Source organism: Bombyx mandarina, chromosome 17, assembly GCF_030267445.1.
Source record: "Bombyx mandarina strain Sakado chromosome 17, ASM3026744v2".
NCBI lineage: Eukaryota > Metazoa > Arthropoda > Insecta > Lepidoptera > Bombycidae > Bombyx > Bombyx mandarina.
In genome coordinates this window covers 15,754,225-15,776,551 of record NC_143223.1, presented here as the reverse complement: position 1 = coordinate 15,776,551, position 22,327 = coordinate 15,754,225, and the positions used below count along the sequence as shown (strand labels likewise).

At 37.1% G+C, this 22,327-nt stretch overlaps 1 protein-coding gene across 1 annotated transcript in view; it reads left to right on the top strand.

Moving 5' to 3' along the window:
- Positions 1-17,044, top strand: part of LOC114248051 (uncharacterized) — a 35,593-nt gene extending 18,549 nt beyond the window's left edge. The window contains exon 2 of the mRNA XM_028181170.2: positions 15,186-17,044. Coding sequence (XP_028036971.2) covers positions 15,187-15,999 — 813 coding nt within the window. The 5' untranslated portion in view covers position 15,186 and the 3' untranslated portion in view covers positions 16,000-17,044. The remainder of the gene's footprint in view (positions 1-15,185) is intronic.
- Positions 17,045-22,327: the final 5,283 nt, after the last annotated feature.

The window sequence follows — 22,327 nt, the reverse complement described above, 5'->3', positions numbered from 1 at the left end:
ACTATACTGAGACCTTAGAACTTATATCTCAAGGTGGGTGGCGCATTTACGTTGTAGATGTCTATGGGTTCCAGTAACCACTTAACACCAGATGGGCTGTGAGCTCGTCCACACATCTACGCAATAAAAAAAAAAAAACATCGCTTCATCTTTTATTATCGCTCTCGGCGGGTGTAGCTCATAATGTGACTTCTGCCGTTGTTGTCAACATAATATGAAGTCGTACAATAAATCGTCCAGTTTCAATATTTAAATCGGAACACATTAATGTATACGTACTCAACAAATGTTCTAGATTGACTTCCGCGGTGAAGGAATAACATCGTGTAGTAAAAATCAAACCCGCAAAATTATAATTTGCGTAATTACTGGTGGTAGGACCTCTTGTGAGTCCGCACGGGTAGGCACCACCGCCCTGCCTATTTCTACCGTGAAGCAGTAATGCGTTTCGGTTTGAAGGGCGGGACAGCCGTTGTAACTATACTTGAGAGTTTAGAACTTATATCTCAAGACGGGTGGCGCATTTACGTTGTAGTTGTCTATGGGCTCCAGTAACCACTTAACACCAGGTGGGGTGTGAGCTTGTACATACCTCAAACGCGATTGTGGCCTTGCCTGTACGGGTCGTACATGGCGAGGCGCGTGTATACATAAGAGGAATTGCTAGCTTCGGCGCGTTCAATGTGAAAAGTTTTAATATTAGCACAGTGGCTTCCAAATTTAACAAATCGTTGTTCATTTACGTAATGGCGCGCGATTATTAAGGTGCTTCTCAAAGTTTACAATAACTCCCGGACTACACATTCTAAAGCATACTCTCCTTGCCCTCCAAAATAAATTCCAGCAATCATGGAATCAAAGTATTTTATTGGGATGTTTTTAATTTATTACACACATAACATTTACACCGATCAACACAGAACATATTACAACAACAACAACAAAAGAAAACATTTGAAAACGCACCTTAAGATCTAAACAATAAGAATTGAATTTTACAAATCTCCGAAACTGATAGAAAACGCATAAAAGACTGCGTAATAAACCGATCGTAAATAGTTTTCAAAATTCGGATGTTTCGATGTTCAAAGATCGGATGTTTCGTTTTTTACGCGAGCGAATGTAAAGTTTATTTGTTTAATTGTAAAGGTCGTTTTCCTATAAATAAAATCTACGTATGACCTTACGATGGCGAACAGATAATTCGATAACGACAACGCCAAGCCAATAATAACAAATGCATGCTCATTGAAGAAACCTGTGATTTTGACATCATCGACTGTTATGGCAACACCGCTCATTGATTTTATTCTTTTAAATGTCGTAAATTGACGGTGATAGGAACCAGGATATGACCAGCAATTGACGGTGTCATCTAAACACTAGATGACAAGGTATCTAAGTCACAATACCTTTGGAGCATGCAATAGAACTTAGTAGCGTATTCTATATATAGAATTATTATACAACATAATTAAGAGGTATTTAGTTGAAAATATTTTCATGTTGGTACAACAATAAAAAAGGGTTGAAAATCAATTGAATATTTCCATAAACACGCAGAGGTGAATGTCCAGAGAATAAGCCATTAGAGTTGGTCTAATTAACGAGATTTACTATTGAAATTTCACTCAATAGTACTTTTAAATTTGCCGGAACGAACAAAATTTTAATGAACGATCGGAATTAATCCGTTTTGCATTTATTAACGGTAAATTGTTATACTGGCTGGGTGAACCAACTCACTGCTCACTTTGTTTGGCCGAAGACATGACAACATGGATCCAGCCACCACCCACTTCGATATTTGAAGTCGTCGTGACCTAAAGGATAAGACGTCCGGTGCATTCGTGTTGAGCGCTGCAACGGTGTTCGAATCTCAGGCGGGTACCAATTTTTCTAATGAAACACGAACTCAACAAATGTTCACTGTTGACTTTTACGGTGAAGGAATAGCTTCGTGTAATAAAAATCAAACCCGCAAAATTATAATTTGCTTCATTACTGGTGATTGGTGATAGGACCTCTTGTGAGTCCACGCGGGTAGGTACCACCACCCCGCCTGTTTCTGCCGTAATGCGTTTCGGTTTGAAGGGTGGGGAAACCGTTGTAACTACACTTGAGATCTTAGAACTTATATCTCAAGACAGGTGGCGCATTTACGTTGTAGATGTCTATGAGCTCCAGTAACCACTTAACACAGGTGGGCTGTGAGCACGTCCACCCATCTAAGCAATAAAAAAATAAAAAAAACAATTGCATAAAGGCTGTTCCAGTTTTCAAGCTGAAACAAGAAGGATGGTGAAACCTACCCGCACGGGGTTGCAATACGCCCAATCATCAATAATTTTGTGAACATTGTATAAAATTGCTTTTATTTATTTATTCCTTATCCTCCACGTTATTCCTTCTTCGTGAAAGTTGTTCGCTTCCTAAATACATACACAATGTATCCGGTTACAGACTAGCGATATTCTAGATGCTTATAAACCAACTATTTTAATATACAAATACAGCATAAACTTGCGTCCAACCCACCTCCACGCTAAATGGTAGCCATTTTGATTTTTTTAATGAAATTTCTTTACGTGTTTACAAAAAACATCATATCAGTAAAAGTTTGGGTTTCACTGCGATAAGAATAGCCTTATTCGACGGGTAATAATAATACTGTCTATCATTTACATTATAAAATAATGTGTTTCTCCTCGGATCTTCTTAGTGGGTCGTGATTTCGATACGGTAGTAGACTCAGCGAAGTTGCTTGGGTTAGTGTTAGAAATTCTCTCAAGTTGAGCCCGTGAGCTCACCTAACGATCCGCGCAAAGTTGGAATAACCTTTTAGGCTACCAACGATTAGATAGGAAAAAATGTACAATGTTTTTTTTTATTTTATTTTTATTGCTTAGATGGGTGGACGAGCTCACACTGGTGTTAAGTGACTACTGGAGCTCATAGACATCTATAACGTAAACTCACCTTGAGATATAAGTTTTAAGATCTCAGTATAGTTACAACCGGCTGCTCTACCTTTCAGACCGAAAGGCATTTCTGGTTCACGGAAGAAATAGGCAGGGTGGTTGTACCTACCCGCGCGGACGCACAAAAGGTCCTACCACCTGTAAGGCATTACACACATAATAGTAGACTAACACTAGCCATATATAAAGTCATACAGTGATTATAAAGTTGGTACCGTGTTATCGTGTCTGATTTTTCCGCTGTGGGTCGCCGCGTCGTTTCCGGACATCCGTTACGGGTGCGTCACTGGTTCGTTTATCGGTACCATCACTGCTCCGGGTCACGTTACCTATACGGCTTCTATGATTAATGTTGCAGTTGGCCAAATGAATTGCCATGTTATGAATGACACCCGAAATAATAAAATCGAAAGGACAGAAATATAATAACAGTGAAATACACACGAAGATTAAATTAAGTACTTTTGTGTCGCGAAAATCATCTTTTTTTAATTGCCCGTGTAGGCAGACGAGCATACGGCCCACCTGATGATGAGTGGTTACCGTCGCCCATGGACTTCAGCAATGACAGGGGCAGAGTCGCTGTCTACCGCTTAACACTCTCCATAAGCCTTGTTTGAAGAAGGACATGTCATAGCCGGCCGTCTGGTGTAGTGGTAAGTGACATGGTCACTACACAAGGGGGCGCGGGTTCGTATCCCACCAAGGGAAGATATTTGTATGATAAATATAAAATGTATTTTCCAGGGTTACGGATGTATATTAAATATATGTATGTGTTTAATAAAAATCTTACATCTATTTCCGTTATCTGGTACCTGTAACACAAGGTATGCTCGTCTGCCTACAAGGGCAATAAAATATATAAAAACTAAAACAAATTAAATCTTAAGGAAACATTGAAACCAAGATTTCATTACAACATTAATTCATTTTCGTTGTTTGGAATAATTCGTTTTTGTCGTAAATATTTGCAGTATCGTTTTCGGATAGAAGTCTACATAAATAAAAATGCAGTTTCTGAAACAAACAAAAAAACGTGAATGCTTTTAAGTTTCTCACGATATTGTTGAAAAAGCTTTTGTGTTCGCGTTCGTTTGTTAAAGCTCCGTGACGTACGGGCGGGCACTGTTTATTTCGATGTATGCGATTCGAAAAAGCTTGCGCTCCAAACAAAAAAGTTGCGCGTACGAACTATCTGTTTGGTTATTCCAACTTTTTTTTTGGAACGTGTGTGTCATGGGATGTTGACGTTGAGTTGTAAATGTGTCTTATAATTAAAAAAATTGAAATGATTCTAATTAACTTTATAAAAACAGAATTTCACCTATTAGTACAATGGTGGTAGGACCTCTTGTGAGTCCGCACGGGAAGGTACCACCGCCCCGCTTATTTCTGCCGTGAAGCAGTAATACGTTTCGGTTTGAAGGATGGGGTGGCCGTTGTAACTATACTGAGACCTTAGAACTTATATCTCAAGGTTTGTGGCGCATTTACGTTGTAGATGTCTATGGGCTCCAGTAACCACTTAACACCAGGTGGTCTGTGAGCTCGTCCACACATCTAAGCAATAAAAAAAAATAGTAATTGGAGGTTGAGAATTTGCGTGCTACTCAAGAAATCGCTTTTTTATAGCCTGAGTTGAGTCAACAAACCCACGCCCGTCTGTTGTAAAGTGGTTACCGTTTAACTACTTCACGACAAAAATGAACATGATCACGGTAACCCGTGTCGACTTACAAAATACCCTAATACGTAAATAACATTTTAATTCCTCAACGTAATCTTCATGAATTTCTTCAACCTGCATTCAAAACCTTCCAAATTGACTTTTTTTTTTAAATCTGAGAGCCTCAATAAGCTTCAATAAACAGGATTATAGCGGATTGAACGTTTTCATTCCATCGAAATTTCTGCTCACTTGTCTGTGATCTGATTCTGATTGTTTTATAAGTTAAGAAACGAAGACGCTGGGTGGATTAGCAGCACTGCGAGCCACAGTACCGATTCATGGACAATGTATTTTGCTTCTGAGTAATCTTGAGCGTTTTTCATCCAAAAGTGATACAATACTCAGAGTGTAGTCCGCCTTTAGTCATAGCCGTAGCCAGGGCCGGATTTAAACTTAATGCCGCTCCTGGGAACCGGAAAAAAATCCGCCCCAACACTGGAATTTTACTTTAACTTTACTTTCAAAATTAAAATAACTAATTTATTGCAGAAACGTTATCTCATATTTTATATATTCCAAAAAATATTGATAAATATTTGTGCTTTTTCTAACAATTTTAAATTTTGCACTAAGAGTGACTCAATTATATTACATTAAAAAAAAACTAATTAAATTTCTTTAATTCCAGAAAATAGAAAAATCGATTATTATTTTAAAAGTCCAAGGAAATAAATTGTAACAAATCATTTTGATTATTAATTTTTACCAAAAATGCCAAAATTATAATTCACAAATAATGGATGAATTGAATTTGTTGAATTATCAATTAAACAGAAAATTTGTTAATTAATAGACGTAATTATTTATATTGAGCAATCTTGAAAAGCGTAAAGAAAAACTTTTCGCTTTCAAAATTTTGCCGCTCTGGGCACTTGCCCCGACTGCCCCTAGTGTAAATCCAACACTGGCCGTACCGTTCCAACACGAACTGAGCTATCGTTTTGCCAACCCATAGAAGTATTTCTGCATTAAGCTGGGGTCACCTGGTCATTCCCGCTGTTCGCAGCAGGCGGTCGGCAAGATAGACAGAACGACGATACGAAACATTTCCTATTTGGCAACGAACAACTCAAGTAACTGAAACAATCTTGGTTACGATGTCTCCGCACTTATCGCTGAACTGGAACTTCGCCAATCTCATCTTATCTAACTTTAGCTGAAGCTGTCGGACGCACTAGCTGTGAACCGCTGCGGAAACTACAAATCCTTCAATAATCGAACACTAATTTAATTTAATGCTTAGCTATATTGTCTGTTGTTAGATTTTTTCTTAAGACTAAATATCTCATAGTGTCTATCTAGTTGTCTCGCACTCTCAAGCAAATTGAAGTAAAAACATCTTGTATAAATCCTATATAAAGTTTAGTTTTGGAACCGGGAAAAAACGTCCGTAACGTAAGATTTTTATTAGTTATGCACACAGTGTACGACTTAACTTTGTAATAACTTACAAAAAATTACATATTTTTTTATCATTCATTGACCACGATCTCAGAGCATTCGTTTGCGCAATACACTAACTCTTATGCAAGCAACCGTGAATGAAGTGTACCACAATAAGTTCGCACGTTACCGAATGACCGTGGGTTGTTGCGAAACCTCCAGTTTTATTTTCTTTATACCTCGAATAGAACTTAAAATTAATATTTTTATAATAAGGAACTTCGTTCATATCCGTTGTCCCACGACACCACACATCTTTTTTTTTTGTTACCTTTGTAGAGTGACTTGCATAAGGTAGTGACTTAAACGTTTCAAGAATGGTATGCGTCGAGTTAGGTTTAAAAAAAATGATACTTGTCTAGGATTTTGTTGTTTTTCGAGCGCTATGACATGTCCGAAAGAGGCTTGTGGAGGATACTTAATGGTAGGCAGCGGCTTGGCTCTGCCCCTGGCATTGCTGAAGTCCATGGGCGACGGTAACCACTCACCATCAGTTAGGCCATATGCCCGTCTGCTAACAAAGGCAATAAAAAAACTCCGGGTTTGCCGTTTCAGGGGGAAGTTTCAAACTTTACAGTATTCTTGGTCAGCGGACGGCTTACATCGGAAACAATATAATGATAATAAATACATTAAACCGCAAAAGTACTTTTAATTTATGAGACTTATCTTCGAGTAGAAGATACATAAGTGAATAAACAAAAATAAAAGTATTCAGCAACATTCTCTACTCTATTTATGATACAGTATTGTCGATATTTTTTGGAAATGTGATTATTTTTACATTTATTTTCAAAAAACATCCAAAACAAAAGAGGCGATCATTAGACGAATATTTGGGTAAACATATTTTTTATACGGATTGTTTTACTTTTGCACGATTTACGTATATCGCTTTTGCGTCTAATTTTGTTCCTAGAGAATAATATACCTACAGGTGATAATGGGGCCTGAACAAACAGCATAAAAATAACTAACGGGAACTTTAAAATTATGTAGCAAGAACCCGTTTAGTAATTGTAAATATTCTGTAGTATTAGGATCGCATAGATCTAAGGAGCTCAACTCGGATTTAAAAAAGGTCGTTGACCTCCCCAAACTAACGATATTCATGGATTTTCAGATTTACGAGTGCTCCGTGTGACCTTTTTGGAGGATTTATTGTAGTTTCACTATAAAACCGTTCAAATGTTTTTTTTTTCAGATTTATTGGGATTTCATTCGATGTTTTCAACTATTTAGAAACATTCCTTCAATATTTAGAAATGAAATTTCATTTGTAACTTACTCCACGCTTACTTATAATACACCATATATTTAAAACTAGAAAAAAAACTGAGTAATTAAAAAAATGCTCGCTTAAAAAAATAATCAAAAAGAGGAGTGAAAAATCTTCAAAAACTAGCCATGCACACCAGGAAAACATGTACGTCGAGAGTTTGAATGCGAAAAGCTCACCGCATTTCCGCAGTCCCGTTTTTCGAGGAACTGGAGCATGGATCTCTCCCGGCGTGCTGGTGACCTAGTAGCTGTGAGCAATGTACCAGGCTCGCATAAATATAGAGCGGTTTCATTAATAAGAGCAACGTAACTAATGTTGATGGATCGATCCAGTGATAAATTGTTTTAAGGAAATTTTCGTTCGGTATCTGGTTAGAGCATGTTTTAATCATACGTTTACTTTGAATATTGAAGGAAGAGTGATTTATGAGATGGTAATATGTAATTTATATGCGTTATATATTTACGAAAAAATGAATGTAACAAATTTACGAACTCATCTCATTAACATAGACACATTCACGCATGGACGTGTGATGTAGAGGAAAGAAGCTCGTGGGACATGACATGTAATGAATTTCAAAGTGGATTGATGTAGGAGGGAAAACGAAAAATTCATACTGTGGACTCCGAAATGAATTGAGCAATAGTTCAGTTTCATTGTCAGTTCCAGTTCAAACTGGAATATCTTGTTCTATATAACACTTATTTTCTCTTCGTATGCAGATGAATCTACAGCTTGAGTGGTAATTATTTAGGCCTAGTGTGCTGGAAACACATTGAGAGTATTTTCCAAGCATAGATTATACACATAAGTGGTCACAATTCGATCAATCAATCATTTTGTTGCATTTATAACGATAACCCTGACGTCCTTGAGCGACGATAACCACCCACCACCAGGTGGGTCGTATTCTCGTCTGCCAAAGAGACATTTAAAAAAATATGTAAATTAGTTGTGCGCAATAATGAGGCACAGTCGAGTTATCCTACTCAGCATCTCACCGGATCTTCTTAGTGGGTCGCGATTCCTATCCAGTGGTAGATTCTGCGGAGCACTGCACTTGCTAAGGCTAGTGTTAGCAAATTCAGATTGAGCCCGTGAGTTCATCTACCCCTCCGGGATAACTGGAGTAGCCAGCCCTTAATTCCTTGATTGAAGAATTCATTCATTCCTTCATTTTACTGGTGGTAGGACCGCTTGTGAGTTCGCGCGGGTAGGTACCACCGCCCTGCCTATTTCTGCCGTGAAGCAGTAATGCGTTTCGGTTTGAAGGGTGGGGCAGCCGTTGTAACTATACTTGAGACCTTAGAACTTATATCTCAAGGTGGATGGCGCATTTACGTCGTAGATGTCTATGGGCTCCAGTAACCATTTAACACTAGGTGAGCTGTGAGCTCGTCCAACAATCTAGCAATAAAAAAAATAAAAATAAAACTAGAGCTTAGGTCGTTGCCACATCCCGTAATACATTAGACCTATTAGTTTAAAATGATCGCTTAACTCCAACGTCGATATCCACTCTCGATTTGCTTCCCTATCTCATGGCACAGTTTTCAACTCAACCCGATAATATATGCGTGAGTGAGCGATATTGTTTTTATTGTAGTGTTTTTATAGTTCAGTAGATCGCGCCCGGTGTTCGCTTGGATTAAACGGATGAATTTGACGAAGAATATTTTTGTAAATCTAAGATTAAATCACAGTAAGTAAAGTAAGTTAAAAAACGTTGTTGCGTTATGGTAATTAAGCCTGGGCTAAATTTTTTGTATGAAATAATTATTGTACCTTTATATTAAAAATTAACGACTTAATATAAAAATACTATAAAATTGATTGGAGGCTGGATTTTATTATTTTTTTCCTACCTAAGCTGATAGTCTTGAGAGACCATATCAGCGTCACCGGGCGAGTAGGTGAGCTCACCGGGCTCAAACCGGAAGTATTGCTAACACGAACCCTAGCAAGAGCAGTGCTTCGCCGAATCTACTACGGGATCGGAAACGCGACCCACTGAGAAGATCCGGCAAGAAACTCAGTGGCCTGTGTCTGTGGATTAATTTACTCGCCGAACCCTTCCTCGTAAGCGACGGGTTCGACGAGAACGATGACCGGTGGATTTTAAAGAGGATTTAGTGTCATGGCGGACGTCGCTCGCTGACATTTTTACGTTCAGAAACTGAACAAGCGTGCTAATATTGTCACAACGACATTTATTTGGATCCTGTAATTTCTTTATAAAATAACTAGGTGACACGGCAGACTTCGTAGTGCCTCAATCGATAAATAAAAGACACACCAAGGGGACACATCAAAGGAAAAACAAAATTGTTTGTTTTTATATAATTCCGAGCATTTTCATATTTATCTACCTTTTAAACCTTCTCTGGACTTCCACGAATAATTCAAGACCAAAATTAGCCAAATCGGTCCAGCCGTTCTCGAGTTTTAGCGAGACTAACGAACAGCAATTCAATTTTGTATATATAGGTTATTATTCTGCGGGCATCACTCGAAACACTTGAAAATATGGTTGCAAAACTGTAGTGGTTTTATGTATCAAAACATTATCGTTCGACTATAACGTTGCAAGCGATGTACATTGCTGGTTCGCTTTTAACACGTAACTCTAACAGTGGCATAGATGGATTTACCGATGCTAATGAAATACGTACTCAACAAATGTTCACGATTTACTTCCACGGTGAAGGAATAACACCGTGTAATAAAAATGAAACCCGCAAAATTATATATTGCGTAATTACTGGATTACTGGTGGTAGGACCTCTTGTGAGTCCGCGCGGGTGGGTACCACCACCCTGCCTATTTCTGCCGTGAAGCAGTAATGCGTTTCGGTTTGAAGGGTGGGGCAGCCGTTGTAACTATACTTGAGACCTTAGAACTTGTATCTCAAGGTGGGTGGCGCATTTACGTTGTGGATGTCTATGGGCTCCAGTAACCACTTAACACCAGGTGGGCTGTGAGCTCGTCCACCCATATAAAGCAATAAAAAAAAAAAAAAAATGTGGATTTCACCCCGTCTACGTTTAGTGCAACAGTTCTTGCTTCAAACAGTAAACGCGTTACTAAGCCGACTTACGACATATTTTATCTGGCATGATTCACTGTGCTTTTTTTTATTGCTTATATGGGTGGACGAGCTTATAAATTCCGCCACGTACCTTTAGATATGAGTTCTAAGGTCTTAGTTTTTGCAGTACAACGGCTGCACCCCCTTCAAACCGAAACGCATTACTACTTCACGGTAGAAATAGGCAGGGTGGTGGTATCTATCTGTGCGGACTCACAAGACGCCCTACCACCAGTGATTACGATACTTATAATTTTGCGGGGGTTTTATTACACGATGTTATTCATTCACCGTTTGCACTGAGCTTGTTACCACCACCCTTGAATTAACTCTTTCCATATTATTATGTCGTTTGATGAACTTCTCAAGGCAGCTCGATGGTATGGTGGTTGGTCACGCTGACTGCACGACTATACTAACCCAGTTCGATTTTTGTTAAGGATTGTGTATATACTAATCGTTCTCATCTCTGATTTATATTTGTTAACAATAGCAAATGAAGAAACCTTTGTTAACGTTCTGTTAAAAGTTTGTTTTTTATTTCAGCCCATTTCCAGTAAGTTAGTGAAACCTAAGCACAGATACACAATACATAACGATAGATATTTGATAAATGATCGAATCGTGACTTAAATAATATATGCTTGTGAAAATACTCCCAGTGTGTGTCCAAACAAACTATGCTTAAATAATTAGCTCTGAAGAAAGCTGTAGATTCATCTGCCTACGAAGACAACGGTGTAAACAAGGTATTCCAGTTTGAACTAGAACTGACATTAAAACTGAACTATTGCTCAATTAATAACGGTAGATATGTGTTATATATCTATATGTATTGTATATCGACTAGTGGTCCCCAGTAGTCGAAATTCGACTATAATTAATTGAAATTATATGTTTGAACGGTATTATGATTCTATTGTCAAATTATATAATCACAGTTTTGGCCAAGACTACACTTTAGGCAGATATTAATAAAGACAAACAATATTTAATCTATTTTCAGTTTGACCACAGACTATAAGCAATATGAAAAGATTTTTATGGATTTTTTGTATTTTTTATGCATAATTTTAAAAAAATATAAGCATTCTGCACTTCTCAATATTCTCTATAAGTGTGGGAAATTTCATACTCCTCCGTCCGCGCAATTTTCGTAAAAACGGGTACTAAGTTTTTGCTTCACGTATTAATATATAGATATATATAACGACAAATAAAGATTAAAAACTTGGTGGATATTATTTTCCTCAATATCTTGGCGGTGCACACGCGCCTTGTATTTTCAATTGGCTCAGATTTGTATACAAACAAGACACTCAATGCATTGGTTACAAATTGATATGTTCAATTGGAGCAATGACTCATGCTCGCGGATGTTAAACTTTAATAGGGTTGATTCTTGCAAAAATAATTATTGATATTTGCGATTAAACAAAAACAAACATAATATGTGTAGTAATAGGAAAGATAAATAAAGAGATGCCACTCTTAAATGAAATGTTTCTAGCAGTAGTTTCTGCCATAAAAATGATAATAAATTAGATGGGCAGCAATTGCGTGTACTCCGCTGGTTCCTCTGCTTGCGTTTTCTAATAAATAATACAATTAATAATAATAATAATAATAACAAAGAGCAAGTGAACTGGACTTGTATCATAATAATGTCTTTGTTTCATCAAGGTCATAATCTTTATCAAAGATGGTTTACGGAAAGCGACATTGATAAAAATGAAATTATTTCGCAAAATTACAAAATATAATTAAAACTAATTTTACGGTTATAATCTACTATTTGTTGTCAATAAATTATTTCGTTTACATTAAGATTCGACAATTACAGTTAAAAAAAAGAGATTAAAAAATAAAAAGTATAATAGTACATTATGTCTCGTGGAAATTAAGGAAAACACTGTAATAAAACGTGTTTTATTTATTTATTGCTCGTGTAGGCAGATGAGTATACGGCCCACCTGATGGTGAGTCATTACCGTCGCCCATGGATTTCAGCAATGCCAGGGGCAGAGCCAAGCCGCGGCCTACCGAAAATATTCCATAATTTTAGATTTACATTTTTGGGAAGAGAAACCGCGGTGCCTAGCTATTCTTATATTAGCATTCCTTTTGTAGTACTACACTGGCTGCCAACCCTGCGCACTATTGGACTCCTGCCAGTTATCGACTTAGCAATTGTTGCCTGCGACATGGTAACTTTCGCAATTGTACCGTGTGTTCGTCTAAAAGGTTTTAATCTCGGATAAGTAATTGAGTTTTTCGTTTTCGCTAACACATGACTGTCATTTCCAAATGAAACGGGACGTGATTACATCTAAATATTTGCTATGAACGCAGACCGACGCACTCGGGTTGATAAATAAAAATAACCATTTTAAGGCCAGGCAAGGAATTTGTTCATTTGTCATCTAAACTTGTTGTGATAGGTCTCACGTGTAGGTCAAGCAGGGTCAGACACACCCTATCTATTATTGTTGAGCCGTTATAGATCTCACTGAGATTGGGACTGACTTCTCGTCTTCATATTAACAATATTTTGTCTCCTTCGCTGGTTACGTCTTCTCATTGACTAATTGTCAAATTGTTAACTTGTGAGTAATTGACAAAAAAACTTATTTATGATCACATTAATTGGAAAGTTCATAAAAAAATATATTTTTAAATTAAATTATTACAATAATTAATATTAAATAGAATTCTATATATCAACATTAAATTCGCATTACGATCTTATTCTCTCAAAACCACAGTACTCGTGAAAAGGGTTCAAAATGATAAATCGTGATAAAAACCGCTTCACTAATAAGTCCAATCATGTATCCCTATTTTTATGCTTGAAATAATTATTTAATTATTAATATTATTATTAAAACCAAGAGAAGATGAAGTAACAAGATACCAGGGTGACAAAAAACTCGAGAGGTATTAACAAAATTATCTCGAGTTTGTCGAAAGTTCTCAAAGTGTAAAATGAGAGACCTTCGATGGTTAATAAGTGTCAGGCGTCAATCAAGACGGCTCTCTGTAAAAGTGGCCTTTAGCCCCTTTCGAAGTTACCAAACACGATATTGAAAAGGAAAGAAAATCGTGCTCTCAACGTTTATGCCCGCCTAGTATATGTATGCATGCATTTAGATAAATATGTGGATAGATGATTATGATGATAATAAATAAACCTAAATTTAAATAAAATAATAAATACTATTCTCGTAAATAATTTTATTTACTAACTAACAATATTTACTAACAATCACGCCACGTTAACTGGTCCCGTGATAAGTTCGTAAAGAACTTGTGTTACAGGTATCAGATAACGGAAATAAATGTAAGATTTTTATTAAACACATACATATATTTAATATACACCCATAACGCTGGAAAATACATTTTATATTTATCATACAAATATCTTCCCTTGGCGGGATTCGAACCCGCGACCCCCTTTGTGCAGTGACCATGTTACTCCACTACACCAGACGGCCGTTGAATAAACTCATATAGCATGTCAAGCATTAACCGAAGCCTGATTTATTCATCACAATGTAAATGTTCCCTGAGACTTGAGGCCGAAATCCATATAAATAAAGCCTTAGGTTCAAAACCGTGTGCTAGCTCCGCCGATTGCTGATACGACACCCGTCTTATGTTATTAAACAATGCCGCCATAAAATACGCAGCCATGCGCTGTTTGTTAGGTTATTTTTGGGAATACCGCCATATCTCGCTTTATCTACGCACGAGGGTCGACGGGTGTTTGCGTCTACCCCATTAGGCTTCGTTTCCACCCGCCCCGAACAAACTGGGAGCCCTTGAATAATTTATCGGGAGCGCGTCACTTGGAAGATAAACAATTTGAAGAATTGTCGAGTAAATGAGATTCCTGAGGCGTTTCTTCGACAGCTCGCGACTTATCTTCATCCGTCACGGGAATTAACTGATCAGCGAGCTTCATCGCTGTGATTCTTCTGTTAACGCGGATTTAGTGTAAGATCCGTAAACAAATGAATTCGCGGGTACTTCTTAAAATTTATGAATTTACGAGACATTCTTAGTTAGCTATTAAAGTAGGCAGTTTAATTTTGATTACCAGTGTAAATAGGCTAGTTTCTCGTGTGCTTTGTGCTTTTATTACGTTTCGCAAGTCCGTGGTTGTCTCTTCTCAGATATGAGCAATGTTTAGTAATGTTTGAAATAAGAATCTTCGACGGTAAATTTGGTATTTGTTTATCTGAATATTTGCATGCGTACCGTAACGGGGCATCATCATCATAGGACGTGTTCGCTCGTCGAGACTAAATCACCGTTCGTGAGTCATCATTCGACATCCAACATTATTTATTCCTGTTCTCGGAGAAAACTTATTAAAATATTTATCCAACGAATAGCACCTGGATAGAATAACTTCTATAAGAATTCGACTTTGAACCGAATAATTTTATAACGATTTGTTTTCGCTTTATTTACTCCGACCGTTTGTTTATATTCTGCAAATGTTATTCGATGTTCTAAATTATGGGTTGAATGGGATCGAATGAATTGAAGCGTTAGTACTGTAAGTGCGTGTGAGCACGGGCACGGGTCGGGCTCCCCGTCCGCTGTCCCCAACTCTGGCGCGCCACTCACCCGTGCCCGTGCTTGCAGGATGCACGCGGTGGGACTACACTCCGCGCTCGCCATCCGCCGCGAGCGGAAGCGCCGCGCCGAGCAGCAGCGCGCTCGCGAGCGCCGCTACTCGCTGCAGTCCTCCGAGTCCGGCCTCACCAGCCCGCACTGCTCCACCGGCAGCTTGGAGAGGCGCCGCTACCGGAACACCAGGGCCGCCGAAAATGAAGTCGTCTCCTCCGTTGGCATGCTGCACCTCGGTGTCGTCTTCCTCGTGCTCGGCGTCTTCCTGGTCGCCAGCGGATGGTTACCTGACGACGTCACCTCTTGGAGTAGTATCGGCTCCGTCAGCTGGTTCAACGAGCTGGTCTGCTCGGGTTTGTTCGCGCTCGGAATCGGCATATTTCTGATCGCTCTCCACAAGTACCTCACCAAGAGCGAAGAGGAGGCGCTAGAGGACTATGTGCAGAGACAGCTAACGAGGTCACGGTCAGGGCACCGGCTGGAGAGGGACGCGGAGACAGGCGGCATGCACACGAAGAACGCGCGGCGAGCCCGCGCCACCGAGGTGCTGCCGGATGCGACCTCCGAGACGTACACGCAGCCCCCCGAGCGCGCGCACGGGTTCGTCAATGCTCTGGCGGTGAACGGCGACGCTCTGCGGGAGATGCCGCTCGAGCAGATCGCGGAGGAGGAGGTATCGGTGACGTCGGAGTGCGACCGGCGGCTCGGCAAGTTCAACAAGGACACGTACTCGACCCCGTCCGTGGCGCCCAGCCTGAGCCCGGGCTCGCCGTCCGACACGCGGGAGCTGCTCTCCGACGGGCGCTATATGGTCATGTCGCGCATATGAACGCGCCTTTGCTCACGCTTACATACTGCCTTCGACTTTAAGAGAACGTTTCCAGGTCGCGTCCTCTGCGTCTGATCGCGACGTACACACATGTAACACGCGCTGTTCTACCAATGACTCGTTTCGTCGATCGTAGTTCGTTCGTACGTTTTCTTAACAAAAATATACTTCAAGCATTTCGCCTTTATGTAATCGTTCCGCTGTTCCTGACTGAGCTTCGAAGCTTCGCAGCGCTCTAAATTGATTTTCAAAAGCTATTTGAGTTTTATTTTTATAAACGGACCAATCGATTGTTAGATTTTAGTATTAGTTGTGTTGTCAGTCTGCTTGTAACGAGACGAGGGTATTAATTTTCATGTGACAGGGAATAATGAAGGTTAATGTAATACTTTTTTTAAAGGTCAGATGAGTTAGTACGATTTTAAATAGTAATTTAATGGCTTGATGTTTGAATTTTCTGATCATAAAAACTTCTTGTAATACTTAGACAACAGTAAGAACTATATCAAATTCTAATTCTAAATCAAATTCGACCACAATAGCCCAAATTTAAAGAAACATTATTTTTAACTTAACAACGTCGTATAGATGACGTCACAGCGTAGGTCGACCTTAACGTGTCTATCGTAATTACAATCAGACTGATTAGGATATTCTATATTTAACTAATCCCTATAAATTAGCTTGAGACTGAAAAAAAAATTAATTTACAATATTTAAAAAACATAAAAAAAATACATTTTCACATATTGGACTCTTATATTGGTTTTAAAGTCAACTCTTTGAAGCCCCATTCGCTTAGCAATGATTGGATTTTAATCAAAGAATGACACAAACAGGATCACATACTACACTTTTAAAAATAACTTGGCGCTACATTTAATCTAGAAAATGAACTGTATTGTAGCAATGATGTACATTCCAATTCATAATTTTTTTATACTCAAAAACGAAAACTGTGCCAAAAATAGGCTTTGGCTTAGCTTTTTGGCTTAATTCAATTACATTTATGTTTAAATGGAAGCTTATTGTTTTGTCATGACAACGTCTTATAATTCGATGGAGCCGGCTGCACGCACGAAAAAACATGACTCATGCGGCGTTACCTCGCTCTGAGGCGTACATGTTTTCGTCAAATATGAAGTTCAGTGAAAAGTGAATGTGTTGTCAATAGTTTATAGCAATAATAATTGCGATAATTGAAAAATGAAACCATTCCATCAGTATTTTCTTATGACGTTGTCACGTTCAACTATCGTCAGTAAACCGAGTTTACAGACAACCGATTTTTTTTTGCCAAACGCTCAGCACTGCGAGCATTACAAACACTATATTAACTTGACGCGCGCATGCAGACAAACGTCTCTTTAAAGCTAACGTTAGCAACATATATTATAAAATCGATTGAATTGTAATGAGGTTTTTGCTTGCACAGAGCACTCGAGCGTTTGCCCCACCATTTTAATAAGTCTTTCTTTGTTTTATGGCTGTGAATTAAATTTATTGTAATATTACACTTAGTTATTTTAAATTATGGGTTTTGGTATACAACGGATTTTATTGAGAAGCCGGTACCCGTGAACGCGCAAGTAACTAAAATCCTTCAATATTTAAGAAAAATATGTGCTTTAGTTTTTTCGGATCTGCTCAAATCATTAATTGAATTATAGTACCAAGTGAACTCTCCGTTGTATTTCGAAACTAAATCAATATGCCCTAAAACATTACGCCTTTTAGACTGATTATAAAAATTTTGTAATTGATCGCGAATTTCCCTGAGATATGGCCTGAATTTAATTAACGTTCTTTGGTGTATTGATATTATAAAAATATATGCTTAGCTCAAATGTTTAAATATCTTCTCACGATTCATTTCATCATAGTATTTGCGTAAAATTGTTTTAGATATTTAGGCTTAATTCATTTTGTGTTTTTTTGTTTCACTTTAAGCAACATTTTATTTAATTAAGGTTATTTTATCTGTTTCATTACGCGTTCATTGATCCACATTTCAACAATATGCATATTGTAAAGTAACATGTAAAAATAATGCAGGCACATAGTAAAAGTCGTACACATTATACTAAAGTTAACTTTTCAATATTTTTCACTAAACTACAACACGTTTGAACTTCAATGTCGTTTAATTTTCAATAAAGAATCTTGGCCATAATTAACACTATTATTACGTCAGCCACATTATATCTAAGCTTTCGACTACTTTACAGTTTTCGGAATCTCACATAATGATAATTAAAAACGAGATTAAACCGTAAAAGTACTTTTAATTATGTCCAAGGCTCGTCAAAACCGCGGAAGATAATTTCACGCTATTCCCATCAGTATTACGTACACATTTCAGTTGAAAATTACATATTCGGTGGGCCTTTTTAATAGCAAAATTGGCAATTCATGAACTCAACTTAAGATGACAAATGTACGAGTCTTTACTCAATGGCCCAGAGACATTAGATTAACTGGCACTTAGTAATACTAAGCACATTCCTATTAGATATAACAATTATACTCTTGCTGTGATCGTAAACAGTCAACATTCAAGACTTGATAATTCTAAGAAACTAATATTAATTTTTGATTATGTAAATTACAAATACAAAATTATGTTCTTTATTAGCGATATCATAGAATTTCTTTTGGGTGAATCTATATTTAACCTTTGGCTAATGGTTTATGTAGAATTTAATAACAGGAATTGGGTAATGTTTTCGTTCTATGCACAATCAGCTATTTACTTATGCTAAGGAGCGTCGATTGAGATCTTATTTGCTAAAAAGACGGAAGTTTAGACAAACAGCTATGAACCGCCATACATTTAAAAAGTCAAGGACGTAAATTGCGGCTTCCCGGCTTGGTCTTTTACGTAATCTAGCAAAAACGCGTCGATATCTACTATTATGCTGAATTATGTTATTGGATATTGCTAATTTTATTTAAACTAAAAACATTTTAGTTTATTCAGAACAAACAGTCGTATACATCAAGTTGCGAAAATATGAAGGGGTCGTTTGAAATCAAAACTATATCTAGTTTTAAAAAAACTTATGGGAAATGCATATAATAGTGATTATAATAACGGACCTGCAAATACAATGGGAATTAATAAAACTGCATTAAGTCAGACTCATTTAGAACAACATTGCTTTGGACGCGCAACCATTTGTTAATTATTACCGGTATTTCTCATTTGAAACTAAATACTCTGAAACGTATAAAGTTTAATTAAAATTGAGCTCTAAAAGCTATACACGGCTTCAGCTTAGCATGAACATTAGCTTGAATAGCACAAAGGCTTAAACATTCCCATTACGTAACATCACAAGCGACGCAACGACTAGAGACATTCGCAATTTCAATTTGCTTCTATCGTTTCAATTTACTACCCGGGCTGTGTGGTGATGTCACGCAATTATCGAACTAAACCAGGGGTGAGCAACCTTTTTAATCAATTAACAATTTTAATTTAATAATTTTAAATTTTTTTGGCGGGCCGCACGTAGATTAACTCTTATTAATAATTTACGAAACTTTATTTGTAATAAAAATTAGAATAAAAAAAGTAAAGATTTAATGTACAAAGTTTAATGCAAGATAAAAACAAACAAGAAAAGAATAGATAAACGAACAGAAAGAGAGAGAGTCGATAAAATAAATTCAATTTTAGAGATGCTTGGCGGGTCGCGTGTTGCTCATCCTTGAACTAAACCAACAATTATTCCTAGAAACGCTGGCATGGCCTCTCAAGACCTTAGCTTAGGTAGAAAAAAAAACTGCCCAGAACAGCGTATTAGTTTTGCGTTACAGTGGTACATCAACCCTAGCTTATTATGTTCTGGACATTTCCCGTACAGCAACCAAAGCCTTGTACTATTTTTTTTAATGGATTTTATGACCTGGTAACTAAGACCTTTAGGTCAAGTCTTATTTTAATTTTAATGATGGCTTTAAATGAAATATGTTGTTATGAAATGAAATGAATTTGATTATTATGAAACATGGCATGAAATAAAATGAAAACGAAATGAAATGAAATTAATGAGATGATATGGGATGAAATATAATCTCAGTAAAATGGTGGTCATTTACTGAGACTTTTCAGTGGACTTTTTGGAAGATCCCGAGAAGTTACGTTCAGGGACATTGTTTCATTTTCCCACATTTTTGCACTTTCACAGATACTAAACAGTTAATAAACCACCGTTATTACGCATTTAAACCTGAAGAAACACTAAATAGACAAAATAAAACAATACACACAACTTCACTCCTCGCGTTCCCGCCGAAAAGTCCAGTCTTGTACTAAAACCAGCATTTCGTACAGATGGCTGTAATAGCTGTATTGACTAAACACTTGAACATGTAATCTGTGTTAAAATATCAATTGTTCACATTGTTAGTCGTGAGCTGTCGCTATTAAAATATTATATAAATGTTAACTTTTTCAGGGACATTGGCACATAATATGTGTACGTTTGATTTTTTTTAATGGATTTACACTGTTTTCTTATTGAACTGTTTTCAATATAGAATGCACAAATCGCAATAAAGAACAAATTAAATTCAAGTTTTATGTACTTTAATCAAATGGTCCCCGAAGAGGTTAAAATTAAATATTGGATGAGTTTTCATAGACTTATCCATAAACATTGTCGAATTTCACTAAAAAAATCAAACACTCTTATTACTTACACTTATTGAAATTGAGAAGTTTAACATGTAATAACTACATCAGTTTAAGGTGATCATTCTTAAAATTGACAAGTTTTTTTCTCTTCTACGTTATCTGTATTTTTTTTTTGTAATTTTATTATAGTATTATATTGTAAGTCACAGTGATCGCGTCCTCGTGCAAAGAAATTAATAATAGCAATTGTTTGTATTGTGTTACTTGATGTATGTATAATTTTGCACAGAAATTTGAATGGTCGAGTATGTTTTGAATTTATTACAAATCTAAATACATTACACATAACTTCATTTATCTTAGCTGCATACAATTACGAAATATTTTATTACGCATCTTATGCATATTTATGCATATTACGTCTATGCATATTATGTTTACGAACGTGCGAATTTCTTGTCGTTGAAAACGCGCGTAAACTATATATTGACGCTTGAAAGGCAAACGTGACTAAGCGACAATGCGTGAACTTTACAGTGGACTAATTTAAAGTTGAAATACCTGAAAACAAAATTTATTTTAACGAATCTAGCTGAAGTAGAATATAGCTAGTAGCTGTAGAATTGAAATGATTTTAATAGACCTAGAAATATATATTTTTTGCGCATCGAATATGGTTATTGCCTATCATTTATGTATAAAGCAGTTATTGTCGCTTAGTCACGTTTGCCTTTCAAGCGTCGATATGTATATTTTAAGTCAAGAAACGATTACGATAATTGCACAAAAATAGCGACAAAATATACTAACTACATAGTTTTTTGCACAATTTAATTATGAAATTTCTCGTGCCTATAAAACTTTTTATATTTAGATAATTTTACATAGATAATTACTATTATAATAATACCACATAAACATATGTAAATATTCAAACACATATTGTATTATATAGATATTTCAACATCAGAGCTAAATATTATGTGCAGATGAAAGTGACAAATGACAACTAGTGTTCCGCGGCTCTTGGCTTTGTGGCCTAGGATTGGATCACCCATTTCTTCCCGTGGGGGAATCGTCCCGTAAAAGACAAAGGATTCACCAGGGAAAGGGCAGTCTCCCAGAACGGCGTACTCTAAGCCCACACGGGTGTGCCCATCCAGCTTATTTCTGCCGCGAAACAACGATACGTTGCGATTTGAAGGGCGGAACAGCTTTTATGCAATGCAAGACTAGGACCTCAAATTTCAAGGTCAGGTCTGGGGATTTGTTATTATTTAATTAATCGTGAACGAAGAACTATGTAGACTATGAAGGCCAATTTACATCAATAAACCACTCCCCATTATTTGCTTGTGCCGATTTATAACAAGTTCGAAATTCTGTGTCAATGAAATTGAAGTTTTGCTCTGATGTTGAAACAGAACGCATTTTATTATACTCTATTATAAATATTACATTATTTTATTAGTGTAAGTGAGCGTCACTCCGATGTCCGCTTACCGCTAGCTGATGCCGTCTTTCATCACTTAAGTCGGAGTGTGTAACTTGTAGCATTGTTTACGAGTGTCTTCGAAATGTGATTTGAATGAAATTGAGAAAACAAAATGGAACGTTCATACCGATTATCCCCATCACCTCTTTAAAAAATTGATAGGCGTAATAGCATCTATGATTGATCTTCAT